This window comes from Zeugodacus cucurbitae, chromosome 2, assembly GCF_028554725.1.
Source record: "Zeugodacus cucurbitae isolate PBARC_wt_2022May chromosome 2, idZeuCucr1.2, whole genome shotgun sequence".
Classification (NCBI taxonomy): Eukaryota; Metazoa; Arthropoda; class Insecta; order Diptera; family Tephritidae; genus Zeugodacus; species Zeugodacus cucurbitae.
In genome coordinates, this window is record NC_071667.1 from 50,195,669 (window position 1) to 50,223,300 (window position 27,632).

A 27,632-nucleotide genomic window follows, 5' to 3' on the forward strand; every position below is an offset into this window, starting at 1 on the left:
TCAAATCGAATTGTCCAAATGCATGTGCGATATTTTCATGACTCGCATAAAATTGTGCAAATTATGCAGCGTCAAGCCACTCTCTGCAACACAGAGACACACACACACACACATGTATGTTTGTTGTATTAAACTTTACACCTTTGCGCCTGTGACTATGTGTGTTTGTGGAGTTGTAAACCTGCATTCGCTCGTTTCGACATCATTGAATGCAAATTGCCTGGCAAAGACACGCTCAAAACAGTGTAATTGGCAAGTTGTGATCGCCTTTTCAATTGCCTTTAAATGCCATGTCAATAACCAGTTAATAGACTTAAAGGCGAACAGCTTGTCTGGCGCATAAATTATTTCCAGTCATAATTTACATTTTGTGCATTTGGAAATTTTAATAATTTAATAACCGTGTCGAGACAATGCTGTAAAATAAGATAAGATTAGATAAAATTTGAGTAGCGCAATAGACAGATGAATAGTTATTCGTAGACGTTAGAGATGTTAATACCGCCATTGAGGTGTGTTAGTGGACTATTTCGGGATTTGGAAGCAATTTTAACTATATATAATGATATATATATAATGTGCATTAATACAGTAGAATTGCTTCTCAATCAACATTGTTGGATTGTCTTCATCGAAATATGTCACATGTATATTTCGAGACTAGTATTAAATTTTTAGAATTTTACTAATGAAGACCTAATCTTATCATGGTTTTATATATTTCTTGATAATAACTTTTTGGTATAATAGATATAAAGAGTGGCTACCGATCCGAGAATTGACTCATATTACAAGATCTTAAAGCAATTTCGCTCAAAACTATCTAACCTTTCATATATGAAGGTTTCTTTAATATTTGCTCATAGTTTCATTACAAGAACTATTATTACGACTTAACTTTACTTTAAAGCTGACCATCGCAAGTGTAAAAACCTTATCCCATGATTTTCAGGAATCCCGCTCTTTTATAACAACTAATATATCTGTTAGCTGAAACGAGCTCCACTTTCTTGTGTAACGACTAATACTCGTTTCTATAAAACCAAATTAATAGGAATTTTATCTGGTTTTTTCAATTGTTCGGTTAAATCGAACATGCCTATATACAATGTCCCAACAAAATTATGTATGCCCTATGAATGTAAACACAAAAATTATTATATCTTTTAAGCAATGAAATTTAACGCTTGGATTGTTTTTTATTCTGCTTAGGGCATATTGCATTAAAAAAATTAAATCTAAATATTGTACAATTGAACTATTTGTTGAAAAACACACGATCATCTGAAAAAGACAAATATTTAACAACGACAAAAGTATGGATACCCCTCTATATTATAAAGTTATCTTCTAAATAGAGGTTCAATATTTAGTGTTGGAATCTTTAGCATTAATTGCAGCCAAAAAACTACCAAGTTCATAAAAAGTGATTGTGGTATGTTTTCCCAGGAGTCCTTCAATTTATTTAAAATGTCTCATTTATTGGGATGACACGAATATCGGGCGAGCTTATCATTAAAATATTGTTATAAATACGTAATAGCATTTAAGTCAGCCCTTTTTGGCCATAGTAGGAGCTCTATCGATTTTTGATCGAAACATTCTTTGTAACCCAACTTGTATGTTTGGGCTCATTGTCCTGCTGCTATATAGAAGATAACTCGTAAGTCAATTTTTTGTGCCGAGGGCTCTAAATTTGTACTCAGCATCACTCCGTAGGACTCTTCCGTCATTTGCCTTCGATTAATAGCATATTCGATAGACCACTGCAGCTACAGCAACCCCGAACTGAAACATTCCCACCTCCGAACTCATTGGTGCCTTGGATGTACTTACTTTGGAGCAACTCTTTCGTCAAACTTTTTGACTGCCTGTCGTATTTTTTAATGCTTGTATTTTCCAAAAAATTGCCGGCATTTGATAAATTTTTTTGGCAAATTCAAATCAAGAAATATTCGAATAATAGTAAAAAATGCCGTGGGGTATAAATAATTTTGTCAGATACTGTATATACGAAAACATCCGGATAATATTAAGAGATATTAGCTTTATCCGGATTTTATCCGTACTGAACGATAATTTGTAGATCAATTAACTCATATGCAAAAAGGCTATTACGATAATATTCACTTTTTCAGAATATCCGTTTTGATGGATAACCTTTTGAATCTACATGTTTTCAAAATTACTCTAGATATGATGGTCTTAGCACTAGGTACTTCTACTCACTAACATTGAAACTATTTTTACGCCGCTTTTTATCCTTGATGTACTATAACCCGTTGGTTATTCAAAAATTCGAATATACCTTATTTATGACATTCAGCCCAAAACTCTCCCCATTCATTATTATGAAAGCACTGGAACCAAGTCTGGCAACTACACTTACCTTCAAAACCTATGCAAATTAGACAGGAGGGTTTATGCCGGACCTTTTAAACACTTAATGCCAACTCATTGAATTTTCCCGCCAACGAACACTATTTGTTTTTGCGGCAAATGTTTTTGTGTGAGACTTGCTAAGTAAATGATTTCACATTCACATAACACAACGATAAAGTACACTTCATTTACTTTGACTTTGGATAAACGGTTCAACTCCACTTGGGCTATTATGCCCAATTTAAAAGAAATACATGCATTTGCTGAAGCATTTTTGGTAATTTAGCTTAAATATTAGGTAATTGCTTAACTGTTCGTCGACAAATAAGGTTGCCACTACAACAGCAAAAGCTTGAAATTTACACCAGAATGCACATAAAAGGTACGAGTACTCATAACTGAATAAATCACCGGCATGGGTGTGGCTATGATCAAATCTGTGTTCGTGTGCCTGTAAGTGTGTTTAAAATAAAAAATAGGGAAAGGAGGGAAGGAGTAACAATATTTAACTAAGTGGCAGCATCGTTAGCGAGCCACTTAAATGTTAAACCAGCAAAACAAATTCCTAAAATATGAGCCCGCATATAACTCACAGACACACACGCACATGCATATCAACAAACAACTGCAAGGAGGGAGGGAGGGAGGTAACCCCTTACGAGACTTGCTGTGTGGCACACTGCTTGTATGTGTGTGTGTCTTCAAGTGCTGAAAGTGTTGTGTAAATAGCCGACAAGCAAAGCAAAGGTGAAAGGTAACAAAAGCGCGCCATTATTGTTGTAGTTGTTGCTAGCAAATGCCACTAATAGGCGGACATACATACACACATACAACTGCGTTGTGGCAAGAGTTAAACGGCGCTGCTGCCTGCCTGCCTGCACAAACGAGCTAATAAATGTCTGCCATTTATTTAAGCCAACACCTTTCGGACGCCAACGAACCGACCACACAACGCTGAGCCCAACTCAAAGTGAGTGCCGCTGTGCCTTGTTGCAACAAGGCTGCGTTAAATGGCAGGGCGTTAAGCGGCACACTGCATTGGACAAAAACAACCCGCAGGCGCTTGCGGCGGCAGCAGACGCCACTTCACAGCGGCTTTGGCTTTAGCTTCAGCTGAGGTGTTCGTTGTTTGGTGTTTGGTGTTGCAGCCACACCGTCAGCGCTCAACTCATTTGACGCATGAAAATCGCCAATTTATGGCCAAATTAGATATGTATGCAGTGGTTTGTGTGTATTTCTTGAAGCTGAATAATTTTTAAGCGTAAATTTACGCTTCTCTCCCGCATTTTTTGTCGCTAAGCGACTTTGTTGCACATGCATGCTGCCATTAAAGCCAAAAACAAAAGCTAACGGCATCACAAATACAACAAACCGCAGTTACAGTGTTGACTAATGCCACCTTTAACTTCAAAGTTGATTTAATGCGACTTCGCTTATCTGCGCGCTATTCGTGTAATCGTAAGTAATTTATTGGTGTTTAAAGCAACACCATTTTCGCAACTTTTTCCTTTTTTTGCACTAGATCCCTCTTCTTATTTTATATATACATATGTAAAATATCATAATTTTTATCTCTCTGAAGCATAATACTCGGCAGGTGCGGGCTCTCCGCCCTCTGCAGCGCGCTGTGGCAAGTCAATTCATGTTGTACAACGCACTTGAAGTGTTTTATAACTTGTTTGCTTTGTGCATATAACAAGCATCCCGACCACAACAACTAGTGAATTGTAGACTGAACTTACTTTGACTAGCCGTGCATTGTTGTTGTTGTTGTGGCGTTTTGTTGTTAACTCAAGCAGCGGCTGTAAGCGTCGAAATGCGCAAACACTCGTAAATAATAAGCGCATAGAAATGGAAGATACTCGAAAATATTATATACTATATAGTGTTCAAGTGTGTATTCACTGAGCCAGATTAAGGAATCACGCAATTTTGTCAGTTGCAAAGTGTTTGCAGGATAGTTTTTTTACAATTATTTAATGGATATACGATGCCTACCGAAATATTCTTATATGAGTATACTTATAACCTAATTATGCATGGCTACGCATAACTATAAAGTATGGATAATATTATCATTATATTTCTGCATACCTTCTCTTTCAAACATTTTTGAGTGTAATTTCCATTCCTTATCCCCTCCTAAAAAAGTTTTAGGATCCTAGAAATTGATATTCGTTAAAATCCTGTGATCATTTCAAACAATCTCCCTGGTTTATCCACATCATCCCTACTAGGTCTATTGTCCCCCTCTTGTTATCACAAAATACCATCCAACATCGTCGCGTTAAGAAAACTTAATAGTGTTACTGGGCTGATGGGCGCGATTCTGTCTCTTTGAAGATATAGAGACCCCATTGCCTGACTCCTTTTCCTCGCAATCGCCAGGCAGTCAATGAGTAGATGCTCAGGTGCACAGAACCAGCACTGAACCGACGAGCAGATTTTGAGTTTATTCAGATGGCACCTTGCTCTTCAGTGGTCAATGTGAAGTACCACTCCTTGTCTCAGTTGCTTTCTTGGGAGCCTGCAAGTGTAGTCAGTAGCGGTTCCTATTAACCAATTCATCTTCTAGTAGACGATTCCTGAGAACATAACGACCAACAACAATAAGGGACTCCGGCCCTACCGGCCTTTGTTTTTGATAGTTGGTCCGCAAGTTCGTTGCCTTGTATACCTTTGTGTTGAGATATCTAGGTCAAGATTATACTCTTGTTGTTGCAAACCCTGTTAAGTTTTTCATTGCAGTCAAGAACGAGCACAAATCTATTTCAAGGGATGATATTGCTTGGAGAGCCGCCTGACTATCACTGATGATGGCTATCCGTTCACAGCGGTAGTTCCTATCTGATATGACCTAAATATAGACCTCAGCATGAAAGACACTGGGGAATTGTCCCATGGGCACAGACAAATTGAGGCATGGTCCTGTTAGCCCGGCACCTATACCATCGGCTGTCTTAGACCCATCCGTGTACCATTGCTGGATACTTCTGCTTATAAATACCTCGAGAGAAGAATCCTCCTATTCCTTTTTATTGCTCAGAGGGATTCTGAATCGTCTCTCAAAGTGCACCCTTTTGATAATATCGTCCCTTGGAAAGAGAGCCATTGGAAGTTTTCCCCCGATGATCCGCAATTGTCGAGCGTTTATTAAAAGATATGAAACGATTTCTTCACGACATTGCACATTTTATCTTTGAGCATTGACAGATCGACAATGCTGGGGCAGTCAGCCTTAGTGCCAATACTGTGAGAACTTAAGAGGAAAAATAGAGAGACGTCACGTCAAAAATATATAGAAAACTAATAATAATGGATGGTATGAGTTAGGACATATCGAACTATGACCTAATAATAAACTCTGTCTGCCAAAGAAATGCTATAGAAATAAGCGGTCCTACATAAAAACCTTTTCAATTTAACCGAACCATAAAGCCAACAAGATTACCTTACAAAAATAAATAAACGCTGACTCACAACATAAAAAAGAAAAAACTAAGTAAGTATGTGGCGCGCTAGCCAACCAAATAGACTCAATGTACGGACTGCCAACCGACGGTCATGCACTCAAGATCATTGATCTGCAGCTTAAACTTCCGCATTACTGAATTATGTGTAAGCGCGAATACAACAGCAACTGAGATAAAACCAATAAGTTAACAAACAGCAACAACAACAAAAATAAAAATAAAAATAGGCCGAGAAGCGAAATCGCAGTTGCAGTTGCAATTGCCATGACTGATCATGCTGCGCTCGCGCATGCGCACCGCTATTGCTGGCGATCTTGATGACTTTATAGCTGCCAACAAATATAAATTGTCTACAAAAGCAAAACAAGCACGAAATGCAATGAAAAGCGCAACTATAAAATGGTAAACGAATCACAGCAGCGGCTTGCAACAGATGATCATGACGGCGATTAAATGACAAAGAGACTAAGAGAAAAAAATTGAAGCGAGTAAGAGGAAGTAGCGGATCGCGATGAATTAATACAACAAATATTTGTGTAAACATAAATGTGATATTCGTTTATTGATATGCCATAAATTGGCTGCACACGCTGGAGTTATGGCGACTGTGAAAGTACTAGCGCGCCTGTGTAGGTGTGCGCGATTCGTGCCACTTAACGGTCAATGGGGAATTTGCAGAGAAAGCAGGAAATCGAACACTCGTATATTTGCCACATTAAATGGTTTTGCGAGCGCCACAAATTGGCTGACTAACAAATCTGTGGCAAGATCGGCATTTCGGAGTTTAACGCGCGCAGTTGCAAGCAAACATATGTGGCAGCAATATCGTATGTTATATGTGAGTGTGTGTGTGTTTGTGAAAGTGGAGCAGCACGACAATTTGCTGTTGACTTTTTTGGGGCTCACAAAACGTACGACCAAATTGAGTTTCTCAGATAAGCGGCAAATGAACGTATAATTTACCGTTGTTTGTTGCAATAAACGACTGGTTTCATATTCGATTTGGAATGTGCATTAAATTGGCTAATGATCACGAACAACACTGTGCCATACAGCGACTTGGTCGCCTATCTATAGCAACCAATATACATTAATGTATGTGTACCTATGTCTATGCTATGTACTGTATACTCGTACTATATCTATGCGCTTGTATGTGCTTATGGCACTCCATTTATGGCTATGCGTCGCGCAGTCATAAAACACAAATGCATTGCCCATGTCAGTTGACGTGTTGAAAATCGTAAATTTTCGCTCATTTACAAGCTTATGACAAGGGTTGACGGCAAAATGTGGCACGAACTACATTGTTGAACAAGAAAAAAACTAATTTTTAATGCGAGAAATATTAGAAAGGCTTAATGGTTGGAATTTCCATAAATAAATCTTAATAGTTTCACAAGTTGAGTCACAATTACGGAAAGGCTTTGTGAATATGTGTATCAGAGCATTGAAGTATTTATGTCAGGAGTGAGGTTATGTAGTTGAAACGGTTACACAAAAGGTTTTAGTGAATTGTTAATTAAAATACTACTCAGAAAATTAATATTTTTATTTAATAAGCTTGTGGAAACTTACCGATTGTACCGCTTGAGGAGTCATGTAAATAAATATCAAGGGTTCTGTTGCATGGCACGTCTAATGATCTATAGGTCTAGCTGCTTTACATCTCATGTTTGTGGCGTCTCATATATGTACATCACTCTCAAAAGAAATTGATATATTCTAAGGTAGCTCAAGCATTATGTTCTTTCAAGTGAAAGCTCAGTACATTTTTTGAATAAAATGAAGTCCAAATTCCATTTTTTCTGATCGTTTTTACGTCATAATCATGCTTAAAAGCTCTCAAGCCACACCCTGGAGCTTTAAGCATTCCTTATCATTTCTTACGTCGATACAATTGAATTCTGTACCTACATTCTAAAGTCTTGAGCAAAAATATACTTATTTGTAATTTGCGCCATAATGACAAAAGAAAATAAGTGCGCAATATATGACTTTAAGTTCCAAGTAGAGCTTTTATGAAAACTATTAAAATCTCGACTAATTTTTAAGGTGTTAATGTAATCGAAAGATCGAGAATTTGACTGCGAGAGCATGAAACTATATTATTATTAAAATTTTTTCGAACACTGCAATGGAAGCAATAGTAAATCATGCTAATCTATAATTTAATCATCCTCAAATTGATATTTTTAGTATCAAAGACATGTATTAGCTTTATATTTAAATTTATTAAAGACACAGGCATTCAATCCAAGATGACAGTCACCAGCTTACTAACACCAACTACCCGTCCCAACCAACTAACTCTTTCTTACAAGCATAAACTAATCTCCCACACCTCAGATAACTTTAATCTTCACAATGACCTTTGCGGCTATTGGATTTGGCTTAATGGTTAAATAAGAAATTATAATTCAAAATTACTTATATTTTCCTCATTTGTCTTCATTCGTCATATTTATAATATAACAACAACCAGATGACCACTCAAACGATCGATCACACTGTGAGATGCCAGATCAACGCCCTCAATTGTTGACTCTGCTTTGTTCAACTTGTTCCAAAGCTCACGCATTGTTCACAACTATTGTTACTCCCAAGTGCGTGTGACTCACATTTGCTGATTATGTCATTTGCAAATGATGATTTCAGCAAACCGCTAATCTGCTACTGCTTGCGGTTGGCTTTGTTTAAGTTCTTTTTTATTATTTGTGTTGCTAATTCATACGTATTTTATATCCCGTTTCATTCATTCAGAGAAGCGATTTTATTATTCTTAAGTTAAACATTTTTGTATGAAGATATATTAGAGTCAAACATGTAAGCATGTTCTGCCAATTAGAGGCTTCGTTGGAAAATGTCGAAAGTTTTCAGAAATTCTCAGGGTTTAAGGTAACTAAATCATGGATATGGGCCTTCAAAAAGTAAATTAATAATTAAGGATATCATTCTGGGTCTAGAGCGAAAACACCCAACATAGTATTCATTATAATTGAACGATAACATAAGGATCACCTAGAAATCTAGTCAAGAATCTTTTGAATTTGCTGAACCTTAAGAACCAAGAAAATTTAAGCGAATTCCAGAAACGAAGTACAGTTCGTTCGGACGGATCATAACAGTCTACCTCCTAAATTCAAGAGGAATTTATTATAAGTTGCGAAACCACTATATCTTCGGAAAAAAATAACAAACAATTTAGCTATTATCATGGAATAAACAAAAAAGAAATTCTGATAACCTATTTACCTTATTTATTGAGAAATTCACAAATCATTAGTAGTCGCTTTCTCCCAAAATTGTCGAACATAAATATGTTTTTGCGTTCATTCATTGCGTTGTCTACCACAATATCGTGCCAGCTGCTTGGGATTGAGTTATTTCGCCTCACGGAAACTTGTTTATCGAACGGTTACGAATAATGATTATACTAATTATCGATTTTTTAGGCTTTTATATTGTCTTTTCGCATTTGTGCTTACATTTGTGATGGCTCATTAAATACGTACATTAGCATACGTCTGAGTTTAGGGCACGTATTTTCATTAAAATTTGCGGTGTTCATACGCGCAGTGAGCCCTTAAAAATTAAGCTGTTTAAGCCAAGCGCCGATTTAGCCAAGTGTATTTATATCTGCAGTTTATATCTTTCAAATGTTGACTGCGGCTACGCCTCAGTTGATCCATCCGTTGACTTCAATTTTCGGTGACTCGTTGCAACATTTCGACTGGTAACTGCTGAATGACATGCGTGATGTTTTACTTTAGACTTTAAATATCCCCACAGGAAAAATGTGAAATTATCTGCTGACCGAAGTGTTCTCTCAATAAATCCATTGATTGATGCGATGTATGAGAAGTGGCGACGTCTTGTTGAAACAAAATGTAGCCGAGACTACCATTGACGGTAACCAATTCTGGATGAAATGACAACTGTTGAATATCTTCAGGTTGCGCATCGTCCCAAACGCGGCAATTTTGCTTGTTTGCATACCCATTGATCCAGAAATAGGCCTCATCGCTGAACAAAATTTGGTTCGAAAGCATTGGATCTTCTTGGAACTTTTAAAGAGCCCATAGAGTGAGGCAATGTCGTTTCGAACGGCTTCACTTCTTGCACAAGCTGTATTTTTTACGCTTTCAATTTAAGATCTCGTCGTAAAAAGCCCACATGATGTGACGGTACTTTACAATTTCGTAGACCCTTAGAAATGCGCGCCCAAACGCCTTTAGTCTGCCCTTACTTTTTAAATATTTACATTTCTTTTATTAATGAATTTCTAATTAACTGCTGAAGGGTTCAATTTATTCCGTATTTTGGCATTTAGCTACGCCATCAAATGCCTCATCTACATTCAAATTTAATTGCTTTATTAAACGCGCCTAAATTATTTGCCACATTTTTGTTGGTAGCAATAAAACTGAAAGAGCAAAGAACCTAGACTGTAAATGAGGTGACCAAATTATCATACAGACATTTGTATGAACAAAATATTTCGATTTAAATGAAGTGTTCGATGAATGCTTGTAGTGGCTTATAGCTACCATAGTTTTAATTTGGAGCCAATTTGCATATGTTTTATTTCAGTAAAACAGCTAAGGGCCCAAAAACAAAAATATTCAAATAAGAATTTTTACTAAAAAGGTTGTGCCTTATCTGCTCCCCAAAGCCAAAGCGGTCGCATATTTCATGAACTTTTGCATATTTTACCAAATGTGGCAGCGTTTTTTTTTGTTTCGCTCCGCTGAAAACATGTTATCCACATGCCCGACAATTAAAATGCCAACAAACTCTGTAATTGCGCACTTACAAGGACCAGCAAATAGCTTAGGCTCGAAGGCCGAAAGCCAATATATGGCAAGTAGCACCAACGCATTGCAACAATGCGTCCTCAAGCAGTCAATGGCAACAACAATAACACTAACTTTGTGGCAGCAAGCGGCAGGCGACTTAATTGCTTGATTATCTCATCCAATTGTGGTCAATTGGCAACACTAGCTGCTGGTCCCTTTGGCAAAAATATGTCGCATATATATTCTACACACATACCTCCATATATGTATGTGTGTAAGTCCAAATATGCGAAATGCGTGTTCTTTTGCATACGAGTATGCGCCTGAATTTCATATACGAGTATACAAAATAAGCCTTTTCTCTGCGCCTCTTTCCCGTTGCTGCCTGTATTTTGTCTGCTTTTGTTGTAAATTTTGCGATTCTCATTCACTACCTTTTAGTATCGGCACTAAAGTCGGCGATAAAGCGCGTGAATACAATGTACAAGTCATTTGCCTGCGCATTCTATTTTGTTGCATGCAACATTGTTTGCAGGTTGGCTGGTCTGTTGTTGAATTTTACGTCCCTTAACTTTCCAATATGCGGCTCTATTAGGCATCAACATCTTAACTTGCCTAAAATCTTGTGCGTTTAAATCGCGTGAGATGCAGCGCATACTGAGTAAATTTTAAATTTTTGGTTGTTTTAAAGATTTTCTATATAGTATGAAGAGCCGGCCAATATTCTCTCCTTTTCACAATTAATGTGGGTGGTCTTTGAGAAATTTTTGTCTTAAATGTGGTCACAAGCAATCTGGTCGGATCCGAAAAGATAATCCCGTTTCTCTAAACAACAGAATTAGTCTGCTTTAATAGAAATTAAAAGCTGCCATCCATATAAACGCTGGAACCTTTGGCCGGTTCATTGGATTCTCAGAACTACAGTCGAGTAATATTATAATATATTATATATACACTGGTGGCCACATAATTAGGGACAAAATAAAGTTGAGTAAAACTCGTGTTTCAGTTCAATGATTTAGCACTAAATTTTCGCCTAGAGACCCACTGTAAATTGCAACGGTATATTATAACTGTGCTCAAAAATGTAGCACGTTTTTGAGTGACAAATTTAGACACTTTTACTAAAATTCGGTGGTTTGATGAATTTATTGTATTTTGAGTGTGCTGGTGCTTGGTCACATAATTAAGGACACCAATTTTTTTTATTGGATTTTTTATTATTTTAACACAAAAACTTGCGGTAAGTTGTATAAATCATTTGTATATTAACTAAATATTCAATATCAAATAAAATAACTGTTAGATATGGGTCGAAAAAATAGTTGTACTCCAGAATTGAGGAAAATGATTATTTACAAGTACGTGAAGGAAAAAATGTCCATTAGAGCCGTAGCGAAGGAACTTGTATGCAAAAAATCAATGGTTCATAATGCTTTGATTCATTACGGAGGACAGGGAGTAAAATAAGAAAAAAAAACGGCTCAGAAAAACTACTTCAAAGGACGATCGTGTAATTTGTAGAGTTTGCAAGGCGAATCCTTTTTTAACTTCCAGGCAAATTCTTGGCACGATAAAGGATCAACTGACCAACGATGTATCAACACGAACCATCAGATGTCGTCTTCTTGAATCGCAAGAAAAAAACCGCACGTATCAAACAAAAACTTAAAGAGTCGTATTAAATTTGCAAAGGAGTATATCGGAAAACCCTTAGATTTTTGGAAACAAATACTGTTGACCGATGAATCCAAGTTTAATTTATTTGGTTCAGATGGTAAACAATTTGTTCGTTAAATTTTCAATAAATCTATACTTTAGAAGATATTATATATGGTAACTGAAGTTTAAAAAAATATGTCGCTTTTAAATTATAAAATAAACCAATATTTTGAAAGAAAACGGAGTGTCCTTAATTATGTGACCACCAGTGTATATTATAATGACGTAAAGCATAAGGGTGAAGGACATAATAGGAGATCCGGGGACCATACAAGAGTTATGATTCTGACCCAAGAGAGCTGGAGCAGAAGTGGAATACGACCCAGTAAATGCTAGAGCAGAGCAAACTTTTTCTTAGTTAAAATCATGCTAACCATGCCTTGATATCCAGCGCCTGAACATAATTCCTTCTTAACTTTATACAAGTTGAGTTCTCATTATGGGCCGAGTTTTGTATTACTGGACTGATCTGAACTCGGATCTTTACCGACTCCGTTTTTATTACTTTTAATACATTGATATATAATTTCATCCCAATAAGGGACTCAGATCCTATATTCCTTTGTTACTTCCCCTTATTCCCTATGGTGATCAGACAACATATTTTACAGGTGGTCGTTAACGGCTGTAACCTAAACAACCTATCCCAAGTTATGAATTTTCATTTCCATAACTCCACATTTCTTCAGCATTTGGGTAAGTTATATTGGGTCTCAAAGTCGACAGACACTCTCATCCCTAAACTAAAAGCTGTTGAACGAGTAATGATGTAAGAGTGCTTAACAAATTCCGTCTTTACATTGTTGCAAGGGAAAAATAATATAGCAAGAACAATAAAGTCGCCCGTCAACTAAGCAGTTTCCATAAAAGCGGAAATATGTGCTAATACTAAAGAAAAAGAGCAAGTGGCAAGTGGCAGCGAGTTGCAAGTAGTGGCAGCTACACAAATCCAAGTAAGGGCAATTGGCTAAGCTGCAACGGTAGATCGGGCATCGTCAATATATAAATAACAGCAACATTTGTTCAACAGCGACAACGACATGACAGCCTTGTAAGTACTGCACAGACGTTGACTTACACTGCTGTCTAGATACAGTTGTACATACATATGTGTAGTAGTGTGCTGGGCATCAACGATCGTGCCGCGATAAAATAATTGCGCATATACACGCATTACACTGGGAGCGGCGACAGCACTTTAGTGCCGCACTTAGGTGAAAGCCGGCGCGTTAGGCCAGCCGCTTGGATTGTGGCGCGCGCAATACGCGGTGGCATCTATGCTTGCCGGGAATTTGTTGAGATTGCGCAGTCGAAATGTTTCGACGACCATTTATGGTGTTGGTAATTCAATTGGACTTACCTGCCTGCCGTGACAATGTGCGACGCAAGCTGAGCGCTGCGCTTTATCTTAACTGCGATCGTACCAAAAGCGACGCCAAACACTTGCCTATTACGAGACGAGGCATGAGAACGTCGCCACTTTGACTGCGCTAAGCTACACGAAGCAGAATAAGGAAAACAATTTTATTGCATCGATGCTTAGCGGCGCGCCAGTTGTTGCTGCTGTTGTGCGAAGTGTAAATGAAGCGCGTATGAAAAGTACCGCGGTCTGCGGAGTTGCTGTACCGCCGCAAGCTGAACTTTATTTCGCATTGACGCGCCTTTAGATCCAACAAAGCTATCGCCGTTTGGTGCTTGCGGTCCGTCCGACTGACTGTCTAATGCATACATTTGTAGCGCTTAGTCTAGGTGTTCTTCAACTCTCAATCCAAACGCGCAGGGAAATCTGAACGGTTTCGCAAAAAGGTTTCCACATCTTACCGCTATCGGCGATTGTTGTCGCCGCGCCACATCTACTCACCCAAGCAACCGGGTTCGCCGATTTGGCAGTGAGTAACGCGCACATATTTAGCGCTTTCAACGCGCTCTAATGGTATGCCAGTAATGCTCTGGTGTATTAACAGCTGCAATCGCCTTTAATGACCCAACGCATTCAACAGCTTTGCTACGACGCCTGCTAAAGCCTTCTGCGGCAGGTTGCTGTCTGAATAAAGTAATTTCGCTGGAGGTCGTGTTGCATATACAGATAAGGTTGCTGATTTGCTGCCGTTTTATTGTGAAGCTATTAGCCGTCCAGCTACTGCCTAGCGTTTTTTTATATTTAGTATTACAACTCTGGCATAAATTAAAAACTTAACGTCAAAGCATTTAATTTGGGAAGGTATGATCCGGTCTAAACTTAGAGCGATATCGCGAAAGTGAAAATAGCTGAGTTTGTTGCAGCTGACATGACAGCTTTTAACTCAGCTGTTATGGTCAGCGCTCAATACTCATTAGTTTTAATCGCAAAGATTTATGTGGATAAGTTAACAGGTATATGGTTGTTACTTCCTCCTAAAGAGTTATGTAATGTAGCGAATAATTTGTATGTATATATATATATATGGAGTTGGAAAACTCAAAATAATTTCCCAAGGTAAATCTTCAAGTCATACAAGAAATAAAATCGGTGACTTAGACTATAAAAATTTAATTTCCTTACCACAACTATTAGCGAGGAAATTCTACTGTCACCAGGAAACTCCTAGAACGCTTAAGATGGTGTTCTTGGCTCTTCCAAAAGTTTACATGATTTTTTATTTACAAAAAATTACGGAGCTTTTTGGGTCCTCTGTTTGAAATTGTTTGATATTTTATGTTTCAATTGAAAAAAGGCTTTCAAGTTTAGTTTTAAAAGTCTCTCTTTAGATCCCTAAAAGATATTGACTAGAGTCTTAAATGTGTTGCCACATATCTGCAAATTTTTAATAATATTTGTTAAATAAACTTGCTCAAAAATTAAAAGATTATCGCTATATTAAGCCGTATAGCCTTTTCGCACAGGAGTTAATTGATCAATTAACCAGCCTTTCCTCGATTAAAGCGCTGATTTAGATCGATTTACCATACAAAATTAAAATCTCATCTCTACATTCATTTTTAATCGAGTATAATTGTTGTCCACGCTTTAGGTTGGCTGTGATTATTGATAAAAATAATTTGATTATTGATGAAACTTATCAAATTCTTATGGAAACAAAAATATATAACAGCTGATCGTTAATCGAGTAGCCGGCAGTACGAATTGCAAAACTGGTTTTTCAATTACAATCTTAGTGTATCAATTAGTTAATTTGGCTGTGCGAAAAGGCTATTCGACTATATAAATTTAATTAAATAATAAAACTTTTGTATTTGATATTCAAAATAAATATAATTAAAAAAAATTTAAAGTGTATTAAATATATATATTTTTATATATTAAATTAATTAAATATATATATTTAATATATTAAATATATATGTTGTTGCTGCTTCTAAATATATTAATATATTAAATATATTCTTTGAAATATTTTTTTGAAATAATTAAATATTATAATGTCAGAATTAGTGTTGCCAGTTATTTATATTATTTTTTAATATTTTATGGCATTAATATATTTGTAATGAGACTTTATTATAAAATTTATTGATTTATAAAATTTATATTTATATTTATAAAATACAAATTCTTATAAACTAAGTGGGAAACGCTGTCTCCCATTTCTTTATAGCATTTTGTATGCTATGAATTTTGTCTGGTAAAAAGTTTACGCGCTTCTAACAATGTTAAAAAGTTTTCAAAAACAAGCAGAAAGAATGTTTACATGGGAGGTGGCACCCTTGTATGACTGCAGTTCAGCACATATGAATATGCATATTATTAGCAAGTGCAAGCAGCGAGTGCTTACAGTTTCAGAATTCACATTCAAATCGCGAATGCAATCGTAGAACTGGCGCTACAACCAACACCAAAAGTGTTGCAATTGCACTCCAAGCAATATGGGTACATATGTTGTATGACTCTCACACCACTTCATCGTCATTGAAAACTTTGTTAGTCCCAACTGCGAGCAAACACAGATACGTGCGGGTGTTTCGAACGAAACTTGCACAAATGTGGAAGCATTAGTTTCTACTCATCGTGCAACATGCGGCATATGCCACTTTACCGAATTATTCAAATTTCACATTGCATTTTCTGCTGAAGTGGCCACCCTCAACACTTCTCTACACTCACAAACTGAAACTAATTTCTGCTCTATATGCTATCAAATATATATTCAATGCTTCTTCGCCTAACCGTTGTTGCTGCTTCTTGCATATTTAAAATAGTTCGTCGATTGTTGTGGCTCCTGTTAGTGGCTGGCGGTTTGACTCGCACTCAAAGTATTGCACTCATCAACGACGTTGCCATGTGCTACATTGCTCCTATTTGCGGTGTTACCAATCTGCTGGTGTAGATGTATTTCTCTGATTTTATGTGTGCCAATACGCGCCAGGCAACAGAAAGTCCCGCTATGCGCTAGTACATTCGCAGCTGCTGCCATCGGGATGTTGTCGTGGCGACAGGCGCCACACTTGCAGCGAAGGAAGCCAGCAACTTCTCTGCAAGCGTTTCCCCGGGGTTAAAGCAATTAAAATTAATGCAGAAATTTGATTTTATATTCGCTCTAATGAAGTTTCGTCCAATGCGGGTTACGTTGCTCTAATACATATGAAGTGCCAGCGGACTCTTGAAGGTGACTTGCTTAGCGAGTAAAATTGGTGTTTAATTTATTTGAATAGTTGAACTTTGACATTTAAAAACCGATGGAGTTGACTAGACATGCTTGAAAAACATCAATTCAGTATTAAATATTTCATGTACTGTACAAAACTCTTTAAACTTATAATAATAAACCGAATAATAGCTCTTCAGTTCCAATATAACACATCGTGCCCCGAAAAATTAAATTAGTGCAACACCAGCTTGTTAATTAATACAATTTTAAACACTCTCCAATCAAGAATTTGTATAATTTTCCCAAAAAAAAAAAATAAAGCGAAAAAACGTCAAAAATCAAATTACAAATTAACAAAGTGAGTTTGGCGGAATATGCAAATGAGTTGTAACTCGCTACGTTGCTGCTGCAAGCTCCATAATTTCTTTTTGTCTATTTTGCCATTGCTCATGTGCTCTTGTTGTGTTTAACGAAGCGCATTTTTTTGTTTTTGTTGAAGAATTGTATACACATTTGCGTTTTTCTTATTTCCCCTCTTCTTCCTGGCGCTTACGTCTGTTTTTCCGCTCGTTTGCTACGTCACATTTGTTAAAAGTATTATACATTTTACTGTTGTTGTTGCTGTTGCTGTTGCCTAGACACTTTTGTACTTTATTACTTGACGCTCAACGCTTTTACAGCAAATAAATTATATGCACCACACAAACACACACACACGGCCACCATGTCGGTGCAGCACCCACATCAGTGTTTAGTACGTGCAATTGGCTGTTGCACGTAATGCGAGAGTCCGACAGCGGTTATTGCAACGTGCGCCATATCCATCACATACACATTCCTACATATGCATACTTGCTAACAAAGCGCCAGCTAGACAATGAAATGTATAAACAATAGACAGAAACGAATATTTGCATGTTTAAAATGTGGCACGTTGCAAGTTGAGTGGCTATTCTTCAACAAGGCGCAGAGTACTTGCACTTTCTCTGCTAGTGCTAAATTAGTGTGTACATATGCATTTTAATGTGTATATATATAAATATATATGTATGTTATGTTATATACTTTTCGTTGTTGTTGTTGTTGCATATCACTTTGCTGGTCATTTGCATTTTTCGTCCAATTTCGCTGCAACAAAACTTTACGAGATTTCCTTTTAATACCAAAGTTAACATCTTCCATTGCACAGCAGCAACAACAACAACAGCAACGAAATTTTCAGTTTTACAGCTTCGCTAGCGTTATCAGCATCGCTGACATGCCTCCGACTACCGTTTTGCATTTATTCGCATGATTTAGTAGTTTTCCCCGTTTACGAGTGCTGATGGGGATAAAAGATTTTCATTGCAGTGAAATAACTGTTCACTAACTGATTGCATACTTGCCTCTCCTTGCTGCGACTAGCATAAAGCAGTGCAAACCATCACCTGCCTCACTCGCAACGCAGTGCAAATCACTCATCCTTACGATGGTTTTTAACTGTTCTTCTTCAAACAGTTGCATTTTAGAATCAGAAATGGCATACAGTGGTGACTCATGGAGTGATTATTGCTCAAATTTTGTTTTTTTTAGATAAAATTTAGGATTATAATAATGTTAGATTATTAATTATTTAATAAAAATAAAAAAGTCAAAGTATTATTTTTTATTTAATTTTATTTTTTATTTAATTTTATTTTGTATTATTTTATTTTATTTTATTTTATATTATTTTATTTTATTTTATTTTTTATTTTATTTAATTTCATATTATTTCATTTTATTTTATTTTATTTTATTTCTATTTTATTTTATTTTATTTTATTTTATTTTATTTTATTTTATATTATTTTATTTTATTTTATTTTTTATTTTATTTAATTTTATATTATTAAATTTTATTTTATTTTATTTTATCTCTATTTTATTTTATTTTTATTTTATTTTATTTTATTTTATTTTATTTTATTTTATTTTATTTTATATTATTTTATTTTTATTTTATTTTATTTTATTTTATTTTATTTTTATTTTATTTTATATTATTTTATTTTATTTTTTATTTTATTTTATATTATTTTATTTTTTATTTTATTATTTATTTTATTTAATTATATTTTATTTAATTTTATATTATTTTATTTTTTTTTATATTATATTATTTTATTTCTATTGTATTTTATTATAACATCACCACTCATATTATTATTATTATAATGAATTTTCTAATGTTAACCTTTCTTATCCAAAATTTGCTCAATTTACTTCCATATATAAATGATAATTTATTTAGTCTAAATTATTTTCATTGTTTCAAAAACTCTTTTCCTTCCATAATTTCTACACTTTGCAGCAATCCACTGTACATCCTTTCGCTCCCTCCTCTCCCACTTCCTCCCCAAGTTTCTTGCTGGTTTTATGTGTTGCCCGCTGCCAGGCAAGAGAGATTTATAGCTTTAGATGCCAGTGTTGTAAAGTGTTTAAAAGCTAATGAATTTAATTAAAGTTGTTTAGCGGCATCGTCGCTTTCAACCAACTTCAGCGAAACCAAAAACCAACAACCATATCTCCCCTCCTCCATCATCATCATAAAAACAACCAAAACGCCAAATTATCGCTTCACTTGCTTGGAATTCAGAGAATAATAATGCGCCCGCTTTATAGCTTTAGATGTTGTCACTTTTGTTGTAGTTGTTGTTGTGCGATTTTGCGATAAGTACTTAAGGATTTGAATTTATTTAGACCAGTGCGCCATACAGTGTACAATGGCAAAACTACGAAACCCTTTCACTCATTTACATACAACAAGTCTTGTAAGTCTATATGTATGTTTGCGTGTGTGTATGCGTGTTTGTTTGTAACACCCAACAGCGCCTACGCCTCGTTGCGCCGCTGACTTACAATCTAAGTGACAGGCCGTCTGACTTATTGGTTGTCTAAATAACTGACTCTTTAAACTGTGCTTACTTACTTCGACTTTACTAACTGCTACTGTTGTGTTGTTGTTGCTATTGCTGTTGGCCTGCGTGACTGTGTTGCCGTCTTGTCTTTGGCTTTTGGTTGGCAGCACATAAATGTTTAATTTGTTTAAATTGCTACACTTTGCACGCCACTCGACTCGCCTCGCCTCGCCTTCGTCTGCGTCTGCGTCTCCCACTTTGCATAGATAAAAATCCGTGTTAGCGCTGTTTTGATTTACTCTTGGCATGGCGCTTTTTAGTACTAATTTGTGTTGTTAAATATTTTATATGCCGTGTGTGCGCTGAATAATATCTCAGCGCGTTTGTTTGGCTATTTGAGATTTTAATTAAGGCGGGAAATGTGCGGAATTTGTAGAAATGTGAGCTTTGTTTGGGTGGTGAGCGAAGTGGGGCGTCAATTGAATTGAAGACAATTTAACGTTCAGATAAAGTTTGCTATCAGTTTCTTATTCTTAGATCATACAAAATGAAATTTTTTACAGAGGTACCCAATAAGGAGGGCATATTTGGGTGTAATAATTTATAAAAAGCTCAGATTTGTTTTTAAATATATCTCCCGAAATACCTAAGCTATGTAAACCAAACTCACTGGACAGATTTCATTTTATCATCTGTTTATACACCATGAAAATGGGTAAAATCAGATAATAACCACGTTCACCTCCCATACAAAGGTTTTACAAAAGAAATGACAGAGCAAATTTTGACTTAGTTTTTATAAGAAATTTTCATAAACCATATCTCAAGAACTACCGTACCGAAATTAAAATTTCCTTGACACCTTAATGAGACGGATGAAAAATTGTCGAAATCGGTTCAAAACCACGCCTATTTCCCATATAACTTAATTTCGAATTCCATCTGCTTCGTTCACTTTATAATATATTTATCAGGAACAATGAAGATAGCGAAATAAATATTACACAAATACTGTATTTGAGCTGTGACATCCCTTGTGGAAAAAATTTTCCAAATTAGAATATAACGTTCCAAGGCCCCGGATATCGAACACGAAGAACTCAGGATCAGGGTTTTCAAAAATACGGTAGGCCTTATTCCGTATATATCGGTTAATATGTGGATATCTTAGCAAAATAAGTGAGAATATAGTCTTGAATATAGTGTACCTTGAGTGACATCGGTTCAGGAATTACTTCAGCCCTCATATACAATATATGAAGATTTTGGTAATACTAGGCGAAAACCGCAGACGATAGAAGGATGAGCTGTATGTGTTATTCAACGACTTAGACATAGTTCAGCAAATTCATGTTGTCCGAATGGACGAAAGTGTTACAGCTCTGAAAGTGTTCGATGCAGTACCCGCTGGTGGAAGCCGAGGAAGAAGAAGACCTCCACTCCGTTGGAAGGACCTCACTTGTTATTACCACTTGGCACCAAATTGCCAAAAGGATAACCGAGTGGCACGCTGTTGTGGACTCGGCTATAATCGCGTAAGCGTGCCTACGCCAATCAAGAAGAAGAGAGTATGAAATGTTCGGTTGCAGGCGAACTCAGCCCTTCATTACTTGATTTTTTTTTTTTTAGTTTTTGACTTAGGACGTTCTTTTAGTTAATCAACTATATAACAATGATTAATTTATCTCACCCATGTAAGAAAACGCATGATAATTTTAATTATGTTTCAACAAAGAAATTGCAAAAATCTCAAGTTCACTATTCAAATTGAACATAATCTGTGACTAACTGTAAAAGTAACAGCTTATTAATACAACGATTTATTGCATTCCAACCGCCCACATACGATTTCCATAAATCCTCCACGCTATGCAAGAACTCGTACAAATGACGAAATGCAAACTGAATAATTTATGGCAGCCCGAACCCGTTACTAATTGTCAATAAAAATGCTTGAAGCAAATTACTGCATTCATTTAATCGCCACGCCATTATGAAAATACAAATAAACTGTCAGCGAGCGGCAGAGAATAGCGACAGAAACAGCGGCAGAGGCAACCGGAGAACGTACAATTAATTGAGTCGCAAATTGTCTGCGCGCTAGCGATTATTAATTAAATCACTAAACGGCTAATTATAATGCCAATGCCACCGCAGCCACCGACTGACCACGCCCGCCGCTGTCTGCCGACGGCCCACCACACGTACATAGCAATGTGTAGCAGTGCAAGTGTCACTTGAGAGACGTCGCTGTGAGCGAGACATTAAAAATGTGGATAGACAAATATTGACAGGTCCAGACGTGCACATACACATACATACACTCATTTGAGTGACAGTAAGTTTGCATATGTTCTTGTGAGTGTGAGTGTGGCTGCGTGTCACATAGATCAGCTTGTAATGCAGGCATGACAAAGTGATAAAGCATTACTGACGGCTTTACATTATTCATGCTGCATTTGTTGCCTTTTTGTACTCGGCCGATTGTTGTTTTTGTAGTAATAGTAGTGTTGGCATTGTAATTGTAATTCTAAACGGCAATCAGGCACCGCATATGCCCCGTCGCACCGCGGCTCGGGTCTTTCTCTATTAGCTCTCTCTGTGTTTGTGCATATGCATTGAATAGTTGGAATGAATGAATTACAACTTATTGGCGCCAATGATTATGACCGCAAATTGCCAGCAATAAAAACTCATTTATTTTCATTTTTTATATATTTTTAGAATAATACGCAATTAATATGCGCAACAAATTCGAAGTTCTGTACATTAATCTAAGTACAGTTTGTATAAATGTATTTCCACATATATATTTATTTATATATATATGTATATTTATCATTTAAACACCAGTGAACACTTTGGCCTCTACATAGCACTTGAATCGCAGACCGACTGACGTCTAACGTAGTGCGCTCGCAACTGTCAATTAATGGCGAAACTTTCTTTGCATTTCAATTAGTCACGCTTTAATGTTTGTACTGTAATACAAGGCAACACTAATCGTTTATAAATATATACTTATATTCATATTGCATGTCTTAATCGATGATTGAATGCGCCTTGGCTAAGGCTCGTAAAAGTTTACTATACGATTATGCATAAATTTATACATACATACACATATGCTGACTGCGTGCAATTAAAAAAAAACAGAATTTTTATCGGAACAGGAATCGAAACTTGCTTCTACGTAGTGACATGACTGACCACCATACTGGAAGTTGTAAAGAGAGGATTTCAATGTTGTATTATTTACTCTACGTCTTTTTCTTGCCTTTATTGTTTTAATTGTATAGATTTTTTCGAGCTATTTTGAAATTTTGATAGTTATATCTTTGCAGTTCCTAATATTGAGTGGTTGTTGTTATTGTAATGATTTTGGAACATTTCTAAGACTCAAAAATTGTATAGATGTAGATAATAACTGCGCTAGCAGGCGCTTTTCGGTGGTAGCACACATCTGGGGGCTCACTCTAGAAAAGGCATCTATCAGTAATGACATTAACGAATACAAGTATTACAAAACCTTGCTAGTCAATTGTAGTTTATTGTCTAAAAGGGAAGGTAATTTCATTCCAACGTGATTTTTAAGTTTAAGAGAGTTCACGGAAGTGCTGTCATGTTTATAACGAAACACCACAGCTCATCAATTCAATATGTATAGTCATTTGCTCTACAGATATAATATTCTCTCAAATTTTGTTTGCAGCTTTAGTTGGCCAATGTCTTTTTGGAAAGTAAAGTTCTGGTTATTTGATGTAAGGAACTACTTTGCGAATAGTCACAAATGAAAGACGAAATTGCGTTCCGTTTGATATAGTGATCAAATTCTATTTTCTCTGTTATCGGCATCATACTTTATTGCACAATTTGCGTTTATTTTGGACTTTAATGAGGCAATAAAATTTTTCTAAAAAATTGTTGTGCATAGAAATCATTTAAAAGCTGTAATTTTAGGTTATAATTTCAGCTTTCAATTAATTCAAAATATAGAGAGTAGAGTTGCCATTCGGTCACTCTCAGGTTATTGTCTCGAATATGTTAGCATCTCAAATCATCAATTCTATTTCAAATATATTATAATCTGTAAGGCCCTACTCTACCAATAGAACACTAGGCTGTAATACAGAACTCAGAAAGAAAGCCTTTGATTTTTTATCGTTGTTAACAAGGCAACCTACCTTCTATTATAGAATAACTCATGGTCACCTTTGTGTATATGATCTGTACAATAATCACATTATAATTTGACAGAAATTATTAAAAATTTGTAATTTTTATTTAGAATCTGCCGATTTTGCCATAAAAGTAAGCTTTATACATACATATTTTTTTTTAATTTATTTTTTATGCCGTGGTTATTTTTATTATTGCACATTCTTCATAATCAAATGCGGTCGCCTGTATTGTGTTGCACTTTAATTAGCGGTTTTGCCTGCCTTTAAATCATTATTGTTTTTATTTTCCATTTTTTTGTGTTTTTTTTTTTAATTTAAAGAAAAAATGCAAAATGCTCTAATTTAAAATTAATAAACTCGAATTTTTATTCCACAAATCAAATCGACTCGCATTCATTCCTGACAAGCTAATGGAGTCATCTCCACAATTAATTTTAATTTCCTTTTCTTTTATTATTATTTATATTTTGTTATTATTATATTTTGCTGCGGTTGTGCAATTCGTTATACATATATTGATTTATGAATTTTTATTTCTGGGAAATTATGGCTTTTAATATTGAAATAAATAATTTTCGTGAAAACTAACGCCATTAACTTAAATTAGAATAATTGTGTTGGAATATAAGTAAATTGGTTGGTACATACGCTGCATTTGATGACCGATCGTGAGTTAGAGGTTGAGCGGGTTAATGCAATAATTTCTGAGATTGAGTGATCTTGCCTTGATTCAATTATTGATATTTTATAACACAATATTTCTGGAAATACAAATACAGTATATACTAGTAGTATGACGACTAGAAGCTGTTTGCGATTGCAATTTTAGAAAGATAATTCGTATGAGTTTTTTAGTGGTATTTTGAATGATTTATTGAGTTCGACTTGAGCAATTTTGTTTATAAACTCAAATCACCCAAGAAATATACTTTCGTTGTAACCTCAATAAAGTCAACACTTCAACGAAAAGTTGTATAACCCTATATGTTGTTGTTGCTGTTGTTGTTTACCAATTTTATTTTACCTTTGCGAAAGTTGTTGAATTTCACGGTGACCCCAAAAGGTCTTCGCATAGCACCGCAATGTATACGCGAATGCCACCGACCCATTCCTTTATGCTGCAGCGCACTCTATTTTCCTCTTTCTCTGCTTTCTCTCGTTTGCGCTTCAGCACACCCACTTTAGCATGCTGATTGCTGTGCTTTGCGCGGTTGCCATTATTTTTCACTCGGTGCGCTGCAATTCTTTTGACAATCAAAGTTCGCCAATGTGACAGCCCACTCCTCCTCCGTTCCTCTACCTCCTCTACTATAAAACTGAGTTACTTTTCGCTTTACATAAATCCTTACTTGCTGCCTGTGGAGACTTGCAGTTGCAGTCATTTGCCATTTGCACTCACCCACTTCTGTAAGCGAGGACTGACATCGAGTTTTTAGTTCGGTCAGTAGTTTTTGTTGTTGGGGGGCAGTGACGGTGCGCGAAAAGTGCCGGTTGGCACTCGCTTAAAGTGTACTTTCGCCGAAAGCGTGTTGGGGTACAAATGCACTAAAGTTCGCTGAGCTCATCATGGTGGGATTGTTGTTGCTGCTGTTGTTGCTGTTTTTAGAAGTTTGGTTCTTTTATAAATTCACAATTTCTTTTGTCGCACAATTTAACTGCATTCGCGACGTGACCGCCTGCGACAGAGAGCGAAGGAACGCTTACTAGATTGCTTTCGTTTTTTTTATAATTTTTGTTTTAGTGTTTTTTTTTTTTTGTACTCTCCTCCTTCCTACCAACGCGACCTTTAGTAAATAATTTCAGTTTACTTGGTTCCGACAATCCAATCACCCACGCACACACACATAAGCACTTACCTTAGCATTGTTGTTGTGTCCTCGTAAGTTACGCGGGGAACCGGGATCTGGTTCAGTAAAAGCTCGAAGAATAGGTGTTTGCTGTGGGAGTGGAAATGTAATTTAACTGCAAGTTTGCTGGTGTTCACTTCCAGTCGGCCGAAAGACGACTATGGTGGGAGAAGGCAAACGAACGAAGTCAAATCGAATTCAACGCGTAACTGCAATTTGCTTTCGCATTTCTTTCCAAACTGTTTTTTTTTTTTTTACATTTTCAATATGACTTCTTTTATGTTGAACGGTGATTTATGAAAATGTGCAATGGGTTTATATATATGTACATACATACGAATATATATATACAGATAAAGCCTTGATTGAGTGAGCGAAAGGTAGTTTTCCCTTAACTCTGCGCCAAAGTTGGATAAACGCAGCGAAAAGCTCATTAGCATGAAAAAGCGCTCTTGCATCTTTGAGAAATCTCATTGATTTCTATGAACGCGTACAAAAGCAAGCAAAAAATGTAAAGTAATTAGTGCACAAGAAGTTGAAGTGTAAACGCTATTAAAAATTAATAAGGTAGAGAATAAACAAAGAAAGCGCAATTAAAATGGAAAAGTAATTATCAATTAAAGAAAAAGTCAGTAAATAGGTATATGCAGTTGTCTTCGATGCTCAAACTTTGGGCCACTTTTGGACTAAATGTTTGGAGTTGACTCTTCTGACTATCTAGTAGTGCAGTGAATACAGAATAGAAAGTGAGTTTAACAAAAAACTGTAAACTCCGATCAGATAGTCCCTCAAAAAGCACCAGAATGGGGTGGATACCGCTATATCCCACAAAAATCCTTAATTATATCTTTCAATCAAGTCAAAAGCGATATTATTTTCCTTACCTTCCCTCACAATTTCCTTGTAATTCTTTTGTTCCATTTCACCATGCCTTTCCTCCTCCCTAAACCAAGTGATTATTCCAGAAATCAAGCTGCTGTCAATACAAGCACACACAATTACACTGGTAAATGAAAATTCCTCAAATCAGTTTCCATAAATGTCTTTGTTGGTTACCCCTCCAATGCACTTCATTTCACTTCCCGCCAACTACTTACTTCTATTATTCACGTATTTGCAAAATCATATTTTCTTCGTTTTGGCGCAAGCTAATTTTCCTTTTGTCTGCAATATATGTTTCCACCTCCACCTCATCAAGTATGTACAAGTATTTCTATACCTCGTATATCTGCCAGCGCTCACATTCACCTGCCACTCATACATAATAACTAATTTTCCCTGTGCATAACTTTCATTTAATTTTCTTTGTATTCTTCATCTATTATTGCAGGTTCCTAATATGCCACTGAAAATGCCAACGCACGACGAAAAAGGCTGCATCACCACCACCGCCACAAATACGAATGCCAACACACCCGCCTCCACAACGACGAACTCATTTCGTACGACGCCAACATCTGTTGCTACAAGCTCAGCGCTGGCGTCGTCCCTCTCGCCGTTCTCATCCTCATCCACGTCCTCGCAGTCCTCACAGTCGTCGTCGTTGTCGTCTGCATCGTCAGCGTTGGGGTCGTTGTCATCATCCTTGGCATGTTTGCATCAGCAACGTTTTCTCGAATCGCGGCAATTACATGCACAACCGTTGGATGTGTCCTCCGCGGCGCAAACAAAAGGTAAGCTTTAGTTTATTACGGTGATTTTTCTTCGTCGAAATTTATAAATGACACATGACTATATATACTCGTATTGTATATATATACTAT

At 36.3% G+C, this 27,632-nt stretch overlaps 1 protein-coding gene across 3 annotated transcripts in view; it reads left to right on the plus strand.

Moving 5' to 3' along the window:
* LOC105216792 (polyhomeotic-proximal chromatin protein) overlaps nucleotides 1-27,632 on the plus strand; it is a 292,260-nt gene that overhangs the window by 163,971 nt on the left and 100,657 nt on the right. For all 3 annotated transcript variants that reach the window (XM_029043198.2, XM_011191452.3, XM_011191450.3), the window contains exon 4: nucleotides 27,200-27,542. In XM_029043198.2, coding sequence (XP_028899031.2) covers nucleotides 27,200-27,542 — 343 coding nt within the window. The remainder of the gene's footprint in view (nucleotides 1-27,199; nucleotides 27,543-27,632) is intronic.